Below are 15,671 nucleotides of genomic sequence, written 5' to 3'. Positions count from 1 at the left end.
AGAGTCAATAACCTGCTCCTCAACACCAAAAAAACAAAGGAGCTTGTTATTGAATTATTATTATTAGTAGTATTGACTTTAGGAAAAACAAAACTGACATCCAGTCACTCATCATTGGCGGGGCCTGTGTGGAGAGGGTCCCGGTGTACAAGTTTCTGGGCATTGAGCTGGAGGATGACCTGACCTGGAGCGCCAACACCAAGGAGCTGCTGAAGAAGGTGCAGCAGAGACTGTATTTTCTGAGAATTCTCAGAAAGAACCTTCTCCCCAAAAAATCTGCTCCTTGCCTTTTATCACTGTTCCATCGAGAGTGTGCTCACGTATGGACTGTGTGTGTGTGGGACGGCAACTGCACTTCCTCAGAAAAGAAAGCGCTCCATAGGGTCATCAGGACAGTGGAGAGAACAATTGGTTGTACCCTCCCCACTCTGAAACAAATCTACACCTCCCGATGCCGCAAAAAAGCAATAGACATTTCCCAGAATTCATCACATCCCGGTCATTGCCTCTTCCAGCTTTTGCCATTGGGCAAGAGATACAGAGCAATGAAAACCAGGAGAAACCGCCTTAAAAACTCTTTTATCCGAAAGCAATCATGGCCCTGCACTCAGAATCAAACTGCTCCGAATCATTCTCCCAATGTGCAATACAGACCTTAAGTCAACCGGTGCAATTTGTATATTTTGTAAAGTACTTTATTACTATTCGGTTTGTTATTATTTTCTCTCTTCTTGTCTTTTTAACTCTTATTCCTCACACTAAGTCGACTGCACCTTCAATTTCGTCGTTCCTTTGTAAAAGTGACAATGACAATAAAGATCTATCTAAATTATAAAGCCATGTACGTGTAATCAGAATATAAGCTTATACAGGTGCTGGTCATAAAATTCGAATATCATGACAAAGTTGATTTATTTCAGTAATTCCATTCAAAAAGTGAAACTTGTATATTAGATTCATTCATTACACACAGACTGATGTATTTCAAATGTTTATTTCTTTTAATGTTGATGATTACAACTGACAACTAATGAAAGTCCCAAATTCAGTATCTCGGAAAATTAGAATATCAATTAAGACCAATGCAAAAAAAGGATTTTTAGAAATGTTGGCCAACTGAAAGGTATGAACATGAAAAGTATGAGCATGTACAGCACTCAATATTTAGTTGGGGCTCCTTTGGCCTGGATTACTGCAGCAATGCGGCGTGGCATGGAGTCGATCAGTCTGTGGCACTGCTCAGGTGTTATGAGAGCCCATGTTGCTCTGATAGTGGCCTTCAGCTCTTCTGAATTGTTGGGTCTGGCGTATTGCATCTTCCTCTTCACAATACCCCATAGATTTTCTATGGGGTTAAGGTCAGGCAAGTTTGCTGGCCAATCAAGAACAGGGATACCATGGTCCTTAAACCAGGTACTGGTAGCTTTGGCACTGTGTGCAGGTGCCAGGTCTTGTTGGAAAATGAAATCTGCATCTCCATAAAGTTCGTCAGCAGCAGGAAGCATGAAGTGCTCTAAAACTTCCTGGTAGACGGCTGCGTTGACCTTGGACCTCAGAAAACACAATGGACCAACACCAGCAGATGACATGGCACCCTAAACCATCACTGACTGTGGAAACTTTACACTGGACCTCAAGCAACGTGGATTCTGTGCCTCTCCTCTCTTCCTCCAGACTCTGGGACCTTGATTTCCAAAGGAAATGCAAAATTTACTTTCATCAGAGAACATAACTTTGGACCACTCAGCAGCAGTCCAAAGGCGAGACGCTTCTGACGCTGTCTCTTGTTCAAGAGTGGCTTGACACAAGGAATGCGACAGCTGAAACCCATGTCTTGCATACGTCTGTGCGTGGTGGTTCTTGAAGCACTGACTCCAGCTGCAGTCCACTCTTTGTGAATCTCCCCCACATTTTTGTTTCCCAATCCTCTCCAGGGTGCGGTTATCCCCATTGCTTGTCCACTTTTTTCTACCACATCTTGTCGTTCCCTTCGCCTCTCTATTAATGTGCTTGGACACAGAGCTCTGTGAACAGCCAGCCTCTTTAGCAATGACCTTTTGTGTCTTGCCCTCCTCCTTGTGCAAGGTGTCAATGGTCGTCTTTTGGACAACTGTCAAGTCAGCAGTCCTCCCCATGATTGTGTAGCCTACAGAACTCGACTGAGAGACCATTTAAAGGCTTTTGCAGGTGTTTTGAGTTAATTAGCTGATTAGAGTGTGGCACCAGGTGTATTCAATATTGAACCTTTTCACAATATTCGAATTTTCCGAGATACTGAATTTGGGACTTTCATTAGTTGTCAGTTATAATCATCAACATTAAAAGAAATAAACATTTGAAATACATCAGTCTGTGTGTAATGAATGAATCTAATATACAAGTTTCACTTTTTGAATGGAATTACTGAAATAAATCAACTTTGTCATGATATTCTAATTTTATGACCAGTACCTGTATGTTTAATATCTCACTGTGCTCTGTACAAAAAATATTTTATAAATCTGCTTCTTTCTCACATGTACAGCTAACACAAGGCCAGATTTGGCACACTGGGGCTCATCATTTAGAACTGCTAGGCAAGCATTTGGAGGGACAACTACGAAAATAGGCATTGTACTATTCCTGTGTGCATGAAATTGAATTTTCTCTTTGCCTTGTTTGGAACGGCATGATTTATCTAAGTGAGGGTCTGCATGTGGAGAAAGAGTATAAAGCCTTTGAAGCCGACGACCAGATGGGAGATAACGTCATCCGATCCTGAAAATCCTTTCCAGTGCAGCGATGAAAATGGCAGACTGTATACATTGAGATCCCACCTTGGTAATTGTCTTACTATTTGGCTTCCTTCGTTTGTAATGCAACATAAGTCGTCATTAATTCTTTGAGGGCTGAATATGTTTTCCAAAAACCTCAGTTTTCTGAAAAACACGCAAAGCAATAAATTTCACACATAAATCAACTTAAAAAGTCTGTTATATCTCTGGTGGCTAGGGGCACCTCAATGGACAGCAGGAATGCACAGTGGGCCTGCTGCATGGCTGTCTTTGCACAGCAGGTGGGTTGTGGTGGTGTTTGCAGTGTAACGCAATATGTGGTGGCCCTCCCAGACGAACGCTGCTATAGGAGCATCAGCTAAATGAAAGTGTTCAGCCCCACGATCATCTGGGGACCAATCAGATGATGCTGGTACCTCACTTTCGTTTTCAATATCCATCTTCTGATCACTTGCATCAAACTCGGAGTCCGACAAGTCAGAGTTCTACTCAATGAAATTACGTAAAACGTCCATGGAGTATTTTGCTTTGCACAAATTTGCATATGGTCTCTCGCCAGATGTCGGTGCCATTTTAGAGGTTGTTTGCTCTTCATGCACGCATAGGGAACCGAGGTTAAATTAACAAAGCTATGTAACTTTCCTTCTAGCAAAGAGAGTCGAAATAAAATGTAAGGGTGAGTTTTTTGCAGTTTACCAGTGATCACCGTCCTCTACCCCTGAATTTTGACAAAAGTCGACATCAGCCCTGAAAGAGTTAAAGAAAGCTACATTATTTTCTGTTATGTGATTGCTTACCGCCGTATCACTATGGGAGGGGTATCACCTTTTATTATTATACAGTGGTGTGAAAAACTATTTGCCCCCTTCCTGATTTCTTATTCTTTTGCATGTTTGTCACACAAAATGTTTCTGATCATCAAACACATTTAACCATTAGTCAAATATAACACAAGTAAACACAAAATGCAGTTTGTAAATGGTGGTTTTTATTATTTAGGGAGAAAAAAAAATCCAAACCTACATGGCCCTGTGTGAAAAAGTAATTGCCCCCTGAACCTAATAACTGGTTGGGCCACCCTTAGCAGCAATAACTGCAATCAAGCATTTGCGATAACTTGCAATGAGTCTTTTACAGCGCTCTGGAGGAATTTTGGCCCACTCATCTTTGCAAAATTGTTGTAATTCAGCTTTATTTGAGGGTTTTCTAGCATGAACCGCCTTTTTAAGGTCATGCCATAGCATCTCAATTGGATTCAGGTCAGGACTTTGACTAGGCCACTCCAAAGTCTTCATTTTGTTTTTCTTCAGCCATTCAGAGGTGGATTTGCTGGTGTGTTTTGGGTCATTGTCCTGTTGCAGCACCCAAGATCGCTTCAGCTTGAGTTGATGAACAGATGGCCGGACATTCTCCTTCAGGATTTTAGACAGTAGAATTCATGGTTCCATCTATCACAGCAAGCCTTCCAGGTCCTGAAGCAGCAAAACAACCCCAGACCATCACACTACCACCACCATATTTTACTGTTGGTATGATGTTCTTTTTCTGAAATGCTGTGTTCCTTTTACGCCAGATGTAACGGGACATTTGCCTTCCAAAAAGTTCAACTTTTGTCTCATCAGTCCACAAGGTATTTTCCCAAAAGTCTTGGCAATCATTGAGATGTTTCTTAGCAAAATTGAGACGAGCCCTAATGTTCTTTTTGCTTAACAGTGGTTTGCGTCTTGGAAATCTGCCATGCAGGCCGTTTTTGCCCAGTCTCTTTCTTATGGTGGAGTCGTGAACACTGACCTTAATTGAGGCAAGTGAGGCCTGCAGTTCTTTAGACGTTGTCCTAGGGTCTTTGGTGACCTCTCGGATGAGTCGTCTCTGTGCTCTTGGGGTAATTTTGGTTGGCCGGCCACTCCTGGGAAGGTTCACCACTGTTCCATGTTTTTGCCATTTGTGGATAATGGCTCTCACTGTGGTTCGCTGGAGTCCCAAAGCTTTAGAAATGGCTTTATAACCTTTACCAGACTGATAGATCTCAATTACTTCTGTTCTCATTTGTTCCTGAATTTCTTTGGATCTTGGCATGATGTCTAGCTTTTGAGGTGCTTTTGGTCTACTTCTCTGTGTCAGGCAGCTCCTATTTAAGTGATTTCTTGATTGAAACAGGTGTGGCAGTAATCAGGCCTGGGGGTGGCTACGGAAATTGAACTCAGGTGTGATACACCACAGTTAGGTTATTTTTTAACAGGGGGGCAATTACTTTTTCACACAGGGCCATGTAGGTTTGGATTTTTTTTTCTCCCTAAATAATAAACACCATCATTTAAAAACTGCATTTTGTGTTTACTTGTGTTATATTTGACTAATGGTTAAATGTGTTTGATGATCAGAAACATTTAGTGTGACAAACATGCAAAAGAATAAGAAATCAGGAAGGGGGCAAATAGTTTTTCACACCACTGTATCTGCATAGTTTCGGGTTACTTGAGATGCCGCAATTGCAAAACAACTTATTCCAACAAGGGAGCTAGCGACTCCTAGAGGAAAACAGTGAGTGTGTTGCGAGTGACGGATTGGTGCTTGATGCTGGTGGGATAGATTTAGGACCCTAGATTGGACAAGCAGGTTGAGAAATGAATGGAAATGTTAAGCTGCGGGACTTTTAAGTTATCTTCGGTAACATACCCGCTTAGTCCAATTCAGTGCTGTGGGGGGCCATATTCTGTCCTAGCAGGTGACAGGCAAGAAGCGACCCTTCTCATTCTCTCTCTTTCTTTCACACACACACACTTTCAAATTCATCCATCATCCAACCCACTATATCCTAACTACAGGGTCACAGGGGTCTGCTGGAGCCAATCCCAGCACGCAAGGCAGGAAACAAACCTGCAGGGCACACACACACACACACTATACCCACACACATTAGAGACAATTTAGGATCGCCAATGTACCTAACCTGTATGTCTTTACCCGGGAAGCGAACCCAGGTCTCCTAACTGCGAGGCAGCAGTGCTACCCACTGTGCCACCGTGCCGCCCCCTTTCAGATTCATGCAATGGCTAATTTTGAATCACCAGCTAACCCGGCCTGCAAATGACTGGGTGCCATAGGAGGAAAAAAAAATGAAGAAACCCAGGAGGAGACCCACAGAGACATGGAGAGACCATGCAAGCTTCACAAAGGCAATGAGTGGGCAATGGATACAAGTGAAGAATGTTGGATTGGTGATGAAGCAGAGCTACCAACTGGGATATTGTGTGGCTGGGTTCATTAAGAAAAATACATTAGAACAGGAAAGCATTCATTACGTGGCAACGTTCAAAACATTTTATTGATAGCAGTTGTCGTAATCTTTCCAAATTCTCTTGCCCCATTTGTCTTTCTCCTACAGAGTGATAAAAGTTATCCGTTTATTACTATACATCCGACTGTTCACCAAAAGAAACCAATGGGGCTGAGTTCATTTAAGTTTCAAAAGCCGGCCCGGACACTCCCTCTGTGGAGCCTGCATGCTCTCCACGTGTCTGTGTGGCTTTTACTCCCACATCTCAAGGACACGTAATGTCAGGCTAACTGGTAAATCAAACTGACTCAGTGTTTTTGAACATGGGGGGGTCTGAAAATTGAGAGTCCACCTTATGAGAAGGATTTAGGAGTCATAGTGGACTCTAAGCTAAGCTTCCTCACTTAAATAAAGGCGTGCTGTGTGGCAACAGTGGCCTCTGTGTGTATTGTGACTGGGTTTGGGGAGCTGTACGCCCCCTGGTGGTCCACAGGCTCTAAATACGACCAGCATACAGGCGCAGGCAGATAAAATATAATATCAGTAAATGTAAAGTGTTACATGTAGGAAGTAAAAATGTGAGGTTTGAATACACAACGGGTGGTCTGAAAATCGAGAGTCCACCTTATGAGAAGGATTTAGGAGTCGTAGTGGACTTGACGCTATCGACTGTCAGACAGTGTTCAGTAGCCATATCCATGGCCCTGCTGCAATCTGGGGGGGCTGCCCTCTTATGCCCCAGGGAAGGGATATTGCCCCTTTCCTGGTCCTCCCCTTCTTCACGCATCCCGGTGGGGCAAGGTCCCTGGTCGTCTGCCATAGCAGTTAATTTGGAATCTGTTATATCATCACAGAAGGACTTGGACAGCACACAGGCTCAGGCAGATTTGTGGACGATGAAATTTAATGTCAGTAAATGTAAAGAATTACACATAGAAAGGAAAAATGTGAGGTCTGAATACACAATGGGCGGTCTGAAAATCGAGAGTCCACCTCATGAGAAGAACTTAGGAGTCGTGGTGGACTCTACGCTATCAACTGCCAGACAATGTTCAGACACCATTAAGAAGGCAAACAGAATGTCAGGTTATATAGCGCCTTGATGTGTGCAGTACAAGTCACAGGAGGTTCTCCTCAAGCTTTATAACACACTGGTGAGGCCTCATCTGGAGTCCTGGGTGCAAAAAGGACATAGCAGCACAAGAAAAGGTCCAGAGAAGAGCGACTAGGCTGATTCAGGGTGACAGGGGACGAGTTATGAGGAAAGATTAAAAGAGCTGAGCCTTTACAGTTTAAGGAAAAGAAGATTAAGAGGAGACCTGAGTGAAGTGAATTAGTCCAGTGGGCTGAGATGGTGACTTGAAAATGAGTTCATCAAGAACACGGGGACACAGTGGAAAACTTTTCAAGGGGAAATTTCACACACAGACATTGAGATGTTTTTCTTTAAACAGAGAACCACAGACACTTGGAGTAAGTGACCACATAGTGTGGTGAACAGGAGGACTTTAGGGGCTTTCAAAATTCGACTTGATGTTATTTTAGAAGACAAGCTTATTTGGGCTGAATGGGCTGTTCTCCTCCACATTGTTCTAATACAACAAATCAAAGGGTGAAAAGCCAATGGCACCTCTCTATTGGTTCACAGAACTAGACTGCGCCCTCGACTCCAATCCTGATTTTCTTGAAGAAGCTTCCTCCGCATCTGCTTTGGGGTTTGACTGAGGCGATCAACCAACCCTTCCATTAGCAGCTTATAAGAAAGACGTGTTGTGGTGCTTACTTCAGATTTTGATGTGATTGTTCTAATGTGCGTAGACCCCGTGATAAACAGACCAGCATATGCACCTGACCACAGTTTGGAGCTCCACGACAAAGGCTCTGAATTAACAGGGGAATGAGAGAGTACAGGTTTTGAGTTTTTAATACATTTTGAAATCTTTCGTGTCTTCACTTTATTATGTTATGTAGATTGATGGGCAAAAATGGCAAACTAGTTCATTTAAAATTAAAGCCACAACACAATAAAGTGTGCACAGAGTGAAGGGGTCTCAATGCTATATGCTATAAACTCATAGCACCTTATGAAAGCATTCAGACCCTTCACTTTTTTCACATTTTCTTATGCTATAATTATTTAAATTATTTTTTTGCCACACTCCATAACGCAGAATGATAAAGGAAAAACTAAAAAATAAACATCTAATACAAATGCCTGTAACTTATAGTCCAAGTCGATGATCTCAAAGTGGTTGCGCCGGAGCGACTCAACTCGTCTGTTAAAAGCGGGTGGAGTGCCGAGAACCCCGTCGGAATACATGATGTTGCAACTAGTTAACTCCAAAATAAATGAATAAATAAAACATACATATATTACACTCCTAGTTCTGAATCACAATCTAATTATGGTGATTACCCATCAGGTGACGCTTGTGGTTGGTCGGCCAGCCCACAGACATCCGCCACGTTCTCTCGGTTGTGAGAAGCAGTTCATAGATAATGTGATACATACCCTAACCAAATAATGCAAAGACTACACGACACATGTTTCTCCCTAATTGGGGCTCATCAGGTGGATGCACTTTTGCAACCCCCCAAACCCCCCCCCGTCCCGCCCACCCCCCCAGGGTTCGAACCGCAACTCCTGAGGCAAATCCTCTAATGTTGCCCCACAGGGTCTGCTTCACCTATTTGACAGGTCTGAATCGCAATCTTAATTATTTAGGTGATTACCTACCAGAGGTGTGACCAGAACATCATGTGTGGGTGGGCATTTGGCTTGTCTGGGGGGGGGCAAAAAATATCCATCCATCCCCATTTTTGTAGGGGGGTCAAATAATAATAACAACATAGTTTTATATAACATATAAAAGCAAAAATTGTGGCATAAATCATAACCTATTGTTCAATAAAATTAACAGAGGCAATGGAACTTGTATTATTATTTTTTGTGAACAAATATAGAACTACATCTACAAGGTAAATATCAATAAAGTCAAATGTATACAACATACGAGAGCAAGAACAGAAACGTGGCTTATTGTAGTCATGGGAGGCTATAGGACATCAGTTTCCAGTGTTTAACCTGGATATTATCTACAGGACCAGTCTGCGGTCTGGGCGGGGACCGGATGTGCGTCACCAATCCACCGATAGGGGGCGGGATGCATCATTCAAATCCACCAATCAGAGGAAGGGGGCAGGGACCGGATGTGCGTCACCAATCCACCGACAGGGGGCGGGGCTTAAGGTCATTAATCATTTTGACAAACACCCCAGGGAAAGGGGGCGGGGCTTAAGGTCATTAATCATTTTGACAGAAAGTGCCCGCATATAATTACTGGGGTCAAATAATAATAACAACATAGTTTTATATAACATGTAAAAGCAAAAATTGTGGCATAAATCATAACCTATTGTTCAATAAAATTAACAAAGGCAATGGAACTTGTATTATTATTTTTTGTGAACAAATATAGAACTACATCTACAAGGTAAATATCAATAAAGTCAAATGTATACAACATATGAGAGCAAGAACAGAAACGTGGCTTATTGTAGTCATGGGAGGCTATAGGACATCAGTTTCCAGCGTTTAACCTGGATATTATCTACAGGACCAGTCTGCGGTTACTCTTGGCAAATTCTGAAATAAATTCATTCATGTCTAGATTTTCTGTGATGTTTTTCTCATGTGTCAGAAGGACTAAATTTCTCTTCCTTGAATGCAGCATTGTTCGGCGGAGTGGAGTGAGAATGCGGTTCAAAGTTGAGAAAGAGCTTTCACATGCAGCTGAAGACACGCCAATGATGAGTGCTGTGATCCAGACATGGCTCTGACGTGCCACCCACGCGTGTTTGTGGAAGCCGCCACCGTCTTTTTCTACAGCTTTGTGTAGCCGTATTTGGTGAATATGTCCTCGCGGTCCGAATTGGAAACATTAAATTTGCGGCAGGCAAAGCAAAAGCTTCCATCATGGACAACAGAATATTCAAGCCATGGTCGAGACTGATACCAGCTTGCACTAAAACATCTTGAGTGTCTTTCCGAATGCGCACTTGGGATAATTAATTAAAATGGGCTGGGATGGGCTATCCATATTTAAGTCAGGCAGACCAGACTGTATATTTTGTTGAAGGCAGAGGTTTGGAGTACCGGACACGGGCGCAGAGCTAGAGGATTGTGTAGGCTTGTCTACATCTTTTGGAGTTTCAGTTCCCGACATAGGTGCTCTGTGCTCCATGTTGGTAGCAGCAGTGCTGGGCTCAACCGTGGAGCCAGCAGCTTGCGGATGGACAGAGGTTGAAGGTGTCTGCTTTTTAATAAGCCACCTATGCATAGCCTTTGGTGTTACCAACCAGAAAGTAAAAGAAGAATGGAACGTATACACTGTTTTAATTAAAGAATGCGGTCAACAGGTTCAAAACCTGCTGCAAAATGTGCGATGAAGTGAACTGTGAGCTTCACGGTGTCTGTCTAGTGGAGGAGACACTGACGGGTACGCCGCAAATTCAAACGGGCCGATTGGAAAGCAACTCAGTTTTGAAAATCAAATGTTATTCTTCTCCAGGGTTTTCACTGGACAGACAGAGAATTTTGCAGGGTGGGCACGGCTTGTCTCAGCGGGGGGAGGGGGGCAGTGCCTAACAGGTAATGCTAGTGATTGGCCAGCCAATCGGCAAACATCCGCCATGTCCCGAACCAGCCGCAATGTCAGACGTGTGAGGTTCGATCCCCGTAAGGCAGTGGTTCTCAAACTGTGGGGCGGGCCCCCCTAGGGGGGGGGTGTGAAGATGTGAAAACAAGAAAACAAGACTCGAAAATATGAAAAATACATCTATTGAAACCGAAACAAATTAACTTAAACTACATTCTGATACTAGAAAAATAAATATAGAGTTAGATAAATGTCGATAAAAGTTAAGTAGGTATAATAAAATATGCATCTATGATATATCATTAATTAAAAAAAGAACAAATTGGTATTAGTGGGCTCCTTTCAAAAAAACGTTGGGGGGGGGGGGGGGCAATTAAAACTGTTATGAAAACTCGGGTCGCAAATACTTAAAAGGTTGAGAAACGCTGCCGTAAGGTAACTTATAGTCTAAGTCGATGATCTCAAAGTGGTGGCACCGGAACGACTCGACTCGTCTGTTAAAAGCGGGTGGAGGTCTGAGAATCCCGTCGGAATACATGATGTTGCAACTAGTGAACTCCTAAATAAATAAAACATACATATATTACACTCCTAGTTCTGAATCACAATCTAATTACAGTATGGTGGTTACCTATCAGGTAACACTTGTGGTTGGTCGACCAATCGGCAAACATCCGCCACGTTCCGAACCAGCCGCTACGTCAGACGTGTGAGGTTCGATCCCCGTAACGGGATGCAAAGGTGCGACACCTGAGGAGCCCCAATAAAGGTGAAACACGTGTCGTGCATTCTATGTATTATTTGGCAGACAAGTAAGCCCGCGATTCTCTAGAGAATCGTAAATCCAAGAATGGCAATCAGTTTCTGTTCCGTCCGATATTTGGATGGATGACATATCATGGAGGGTGGGTGCGTCTGGGGAAATGTCATTTAATTAAATAAGCATATCTGTACTAAGGCGGTTTCGTTTTGTGGAGACGTGATTCCGTTGCCTTTGCTGACACCGACTGCTGGCAGAGTGGAGCACAGCAAGTTTAGTTTACAGGTTGTGGTGTTCGTGTGCCAGCCGCTGAGTCTGGGAAGCCGCTGGGTTTGAGTCTGTGACCGTTATGTGATCTATATTACTGGCACAGTGGATTAGGGTAAGTGTAGTGTACAGGTTGTGTTGTGTGGGCGCCACCTACTGACTCTGGGAAGCCGCGGAGTTTGACTCTGGGGCGTGTGCCACAGTGCAGTACGTATGCGCCTCGGTGGGAAGCCGCTGCGTGATGAAATATCATGGAGGGTGGGTGCATCCTGGGACAGTTCATTTCAACGCGCTTCTGTTATTGTCCTTCTTCATGCAGTCTCGTTTTTGTTTTTTTATGGCTGTGTCGTCGGTCGCGTCCGGGTGGCTGTAGAACCTGGCGTGCATGCTTTACCTCAGGTTTAGTTCACAGGTCGTAGGCATGGTAAAGTTTCCATTTAATTCAATAACCCTATTTGAACTAAAGCGAAGCCGCTGCGTTTGACTCTGGGGCGCCGCGGCGCATTTGTACTACAGCGGATTCTTTGTGTGGGCACCTTCGTTCATTGTTGTTGCGTTCGTTCATTGTCTATCCATACAGGCTCCTTTTGTATTTCTGTTAGTTGAGCTCTTTCATTGTGGAGCCGTGACGTGTTTGCTTCTGGTGTGTCTGAAGTGGGCGCCACCTACTGACTGTGGGAAGTGCTGCGTTGGAGTGCAGTGCGCATGCGTTTCGGTGCGTCCGTGCATAAATTAAACTGTGGTTTAGTAATACAGATACTGTATAATAAATAAATATATACACACACAAAAACACATATTTATATATATAGCCAAAAGCTGTTTTTGTGAAGCTGAGTAAGCCAAAATGGGATCTGATGGGCCAAAGATGCAAATAATTCCCTAATGCTGTTTTTTATTTTTATTTTTTTTATTTTTGAGCAGGGCTAGACTTTGTCTGCTCCAGAAATAAAGATTTGACGACAAGTCTCTCCCTTCCGGGATCCGGTTCAGCGATGCTCTGATGACCTGATTCAAGACATTAAAGGTCAGTGGTCAGAACGTCTCTGACGGGGTGAAAAGTCCGCACGGCACTGCAGGTGAATCAGCCGATATAAGAGGGTCTGTTCTGCTGCGTGTATTCATGGAAAAAGTGTTTTGATTCATTTTAATTCCTACAGCTGCTAAATGTCAGGAGACGTAAAGATGACGTTCGGGTGCCAAAGCGCAGTGGTAGCGCTGCTGCTTCGCCATAAGGAGAGCTTGGGGTTCGCGTCCCGAGTCCTCCCGACGGAAAAAGGGCTTTGAGTAGCAAGAAAAGCACTATCTAAATGTAAAGAATTATGACCTTCATGATTTCATGATACATGGTCCTCCCTGCATGGAGTTGGCATGTTCTCCCCGTGTCTGCGTAGGTTTCCTCCCACAGTCCAAAGACATGCTGGTTAGGTGCATTGGCGATCCTATATTGTCCCTACCCGGGGTTTATTTCCTGCCTTGCGCCCTGTGTTGGCTGGGATTGGCTCCAGCAGACCCCAGTGACCCTGTAGTTAGGGTATAGCGGGTTGGATAATGGATGGATGATACAAAACAAAAGTTTGAGAACCGCGTGTCTAACTGGCCAATTTCAGAACAGCCCCTCAAAGTTATTTCTATGGCATTTATTTGTCCCGTACAGCAAACTGCCATCATTTTTTCCACAGAAAGACACAGAGATGGGACAGCTCATTTAACCTGGCCTCGTGTATATACAGCATGTTGCACGCTAAATGTAGTTTTCCCTTTGCTTGTGCGTTTTAACTGATATAGTCAACTGTCCAGAGTGGACGCGCCAGTCAGAATGTCACTGTACTACATGCACTATGTAATTGGCGGATGGGACAAGACATGTGAACTTGAACTTAAAATAACGAGTCTGTGAAAGTAATATGAGCATGCACGTTAACAAACGGGAGAATGTTCGTGTAGAACTTCCAACATGGAAGTCCATAATTAAGCTAAACTCAGACTGAATGCTAATCCCGGGACAGGACGGGCGGCCTGTGTGAATGCAAAATGGGCGAATGAAAGCAAACGGGGGGCGCGGTGCGTCAAAACTGAAGGACCTTGTCTAGTCTTCTCTCTTAGCCCATTCACGCCCCCTGTATATCTCTGTGTGTCTTTCCGTCCCGCCCCTTCCACTACCTCTCATATCATCTCTCTCCTCTAGAGATTCCCAGCCCAATCCTGTCCTTGTGTCCCCCCGAGATCCATACCCTGCTCCTCTCATCTTACCTTCCGTCTACTGTCGTCTCGTCTCGCCCTCGACATTCCCGCACTGGCCCGATACCCCCGTTGCTCACCGACGCTCCTCCTCCTCCTCTTTCTCTCATTTCTTTTCGCTTTTCCCGTTTCTTCTTCTGCTCCCTTTTGTCTCTGAAACTACAGACACGCGCCTCGTATGGCAGCCCGAGCCATCCGCTGGTGGAATTAAACAAAGAGAAACAAAACGAGTCATCAGCCTGCGACTCGGAGGTGAGCAGTTGTTGCTGCATGGGTGTCATTTCCAGTTTTTTTTCAATCGGGTGAATACTGTCATCTAGTGTACGGAGGGAGAACTTTTTTTTTTCATACTAGACATTAAGCCCGTTACAATAACGGGCGCTAGAATAGTAGTGCATAAACATTAGTAGAAACAGTCTATATTAAATGGCAAAGGACCGTCTATTTTCTGTTACAGTAACACTGGCTTGTATGTGGCTGTAATATGCGTCACTGTACTGTGTGCCTTTAATTTTCTCTCACAGTAATACATCTCTCCAGCAAGTATTTTAATCTGTGCTGGCATGCAGCTGATTATTGTATGTATGGCGTCTCCCAAGCAACGGATTTTATGTGCGCGAAAATAAATCTACTTTTAAAAGTCATCCTATTGTAATATCATGAAAATTCGTATATTTAGGAAAACACTTTACACTTTATCGGGCCAAGTTTGTTAATCGCAAATCTGACATCCTCAGAGTGAACAACAAACACTAATCCCACCTCTTTGGGGAAGCTGGTCTCCGCGTCTCAGTACCCGATTGGATTTTTCGTGCGTTATGTTTTAGGTCTTACCTCATTTACCGAAATCCGATTGGATCAGCCGCGCGATATTTTATAGGTCCCGCCCTCTCTGTTTTGTGTGACGCGTCAGGCGGCCTTTGAAGCATGCGCACTTCACCAGAAGACACACAAACACACACACGGACACATGGACGCACACAGGGATTTCCAGAGACATAATTTTGTCTATTTTTCCAGCGCATCGCGCACAAAAGCAAGGGAACGATGGGAGCACCAGAACTCTGCTCACATCGCGTCGCTTCGTACCGCAAGCCACAAGTAGTAAGTCTGTGATAAGCGGAATAAACGTAATACACATACACGTAGTGATAATGAAAATAGAATCATTACAAGGAACTCCGGACCTAAACTGGATTAGGTGTGTTATGAAGGAAGGACTGAGAGACAAGTTCAAAGTGAAGTTCACGTTAATGTTTCTATGTATGGGGTCTCCCAATGACTGGTGACAGGAAGACAGCAAACCTTTGCATTGTTTCAAGGGGTCTCTCCCTGTCTATGAATTGAACTGCTTGCAGCGGTAAAAAAAGCCTGGTCCATCCACTACTCTATCTATCTATCTATCTATCTATCTATCTATCTATCTATCTATCTATCTATCTATCTATCTATCTATCCATCCTTCCGGCCAGGTAAAAGTCCTGGCTGTCCATCACAATGTATATTAGGGACGCATTCAGAGTGAAAGGACCAGAAGAGAGAACAAGCATATGGCATAATCTCCCCCGGATTGCTAGATGGTAGGTCCCCTGGAGTGCTGCAGTGCCATGGATTCCCACAGCTTCTTCATAGGAGGTTTGGCGCTACCAGGGGATGCAGCAGGGGCTGCAGAGCCCTACTTTGTTGGTCTCCCA

General features: G+C 43.9%; 1 protein-coding gene across 1 annotated transcript in view; it reads right to left on the bottom strand.

Annotated features, from left to right (window-relative positions):
- Positions 1-15,671, bottom strand: part of LOC114642127 (zinc finger protein 91-like) — a 54,404-nt gene that overhangs the window by 12,913 nt on the left and 25,820 nt on the right. Inside the window, exon 5 of the mRNA XM_051927793.1 lies at positions 13,990-14,175. Coding sequence (XP_051783753.1) covers positions 13,990-14,175 — 186 coding nt within the window. The remainder of the gene's footprint in view (positions 1-13,989; positions 14,176-15,671) is intronic.

Source organism: Erpetoichthys calabaricus, chromosome 5 (assembly GCF_900747795.2).
Source record: "Erpetoichthys calabaricus chromosome 5, fErpCal1.3, whole genome shotgun sequence".
Classification (NCBI taxonomy): Eukaryota; Metazoa; Chordata; class Cladistia; order Polypteriformes; family Polypteridae; genus Erpetoichthys; species Erpetoichthys calabaricus.
Note: the sequence above shows the minus strand (reverse complement) of the source record. Positions and strands in the feature narration are given on the sequence as shown.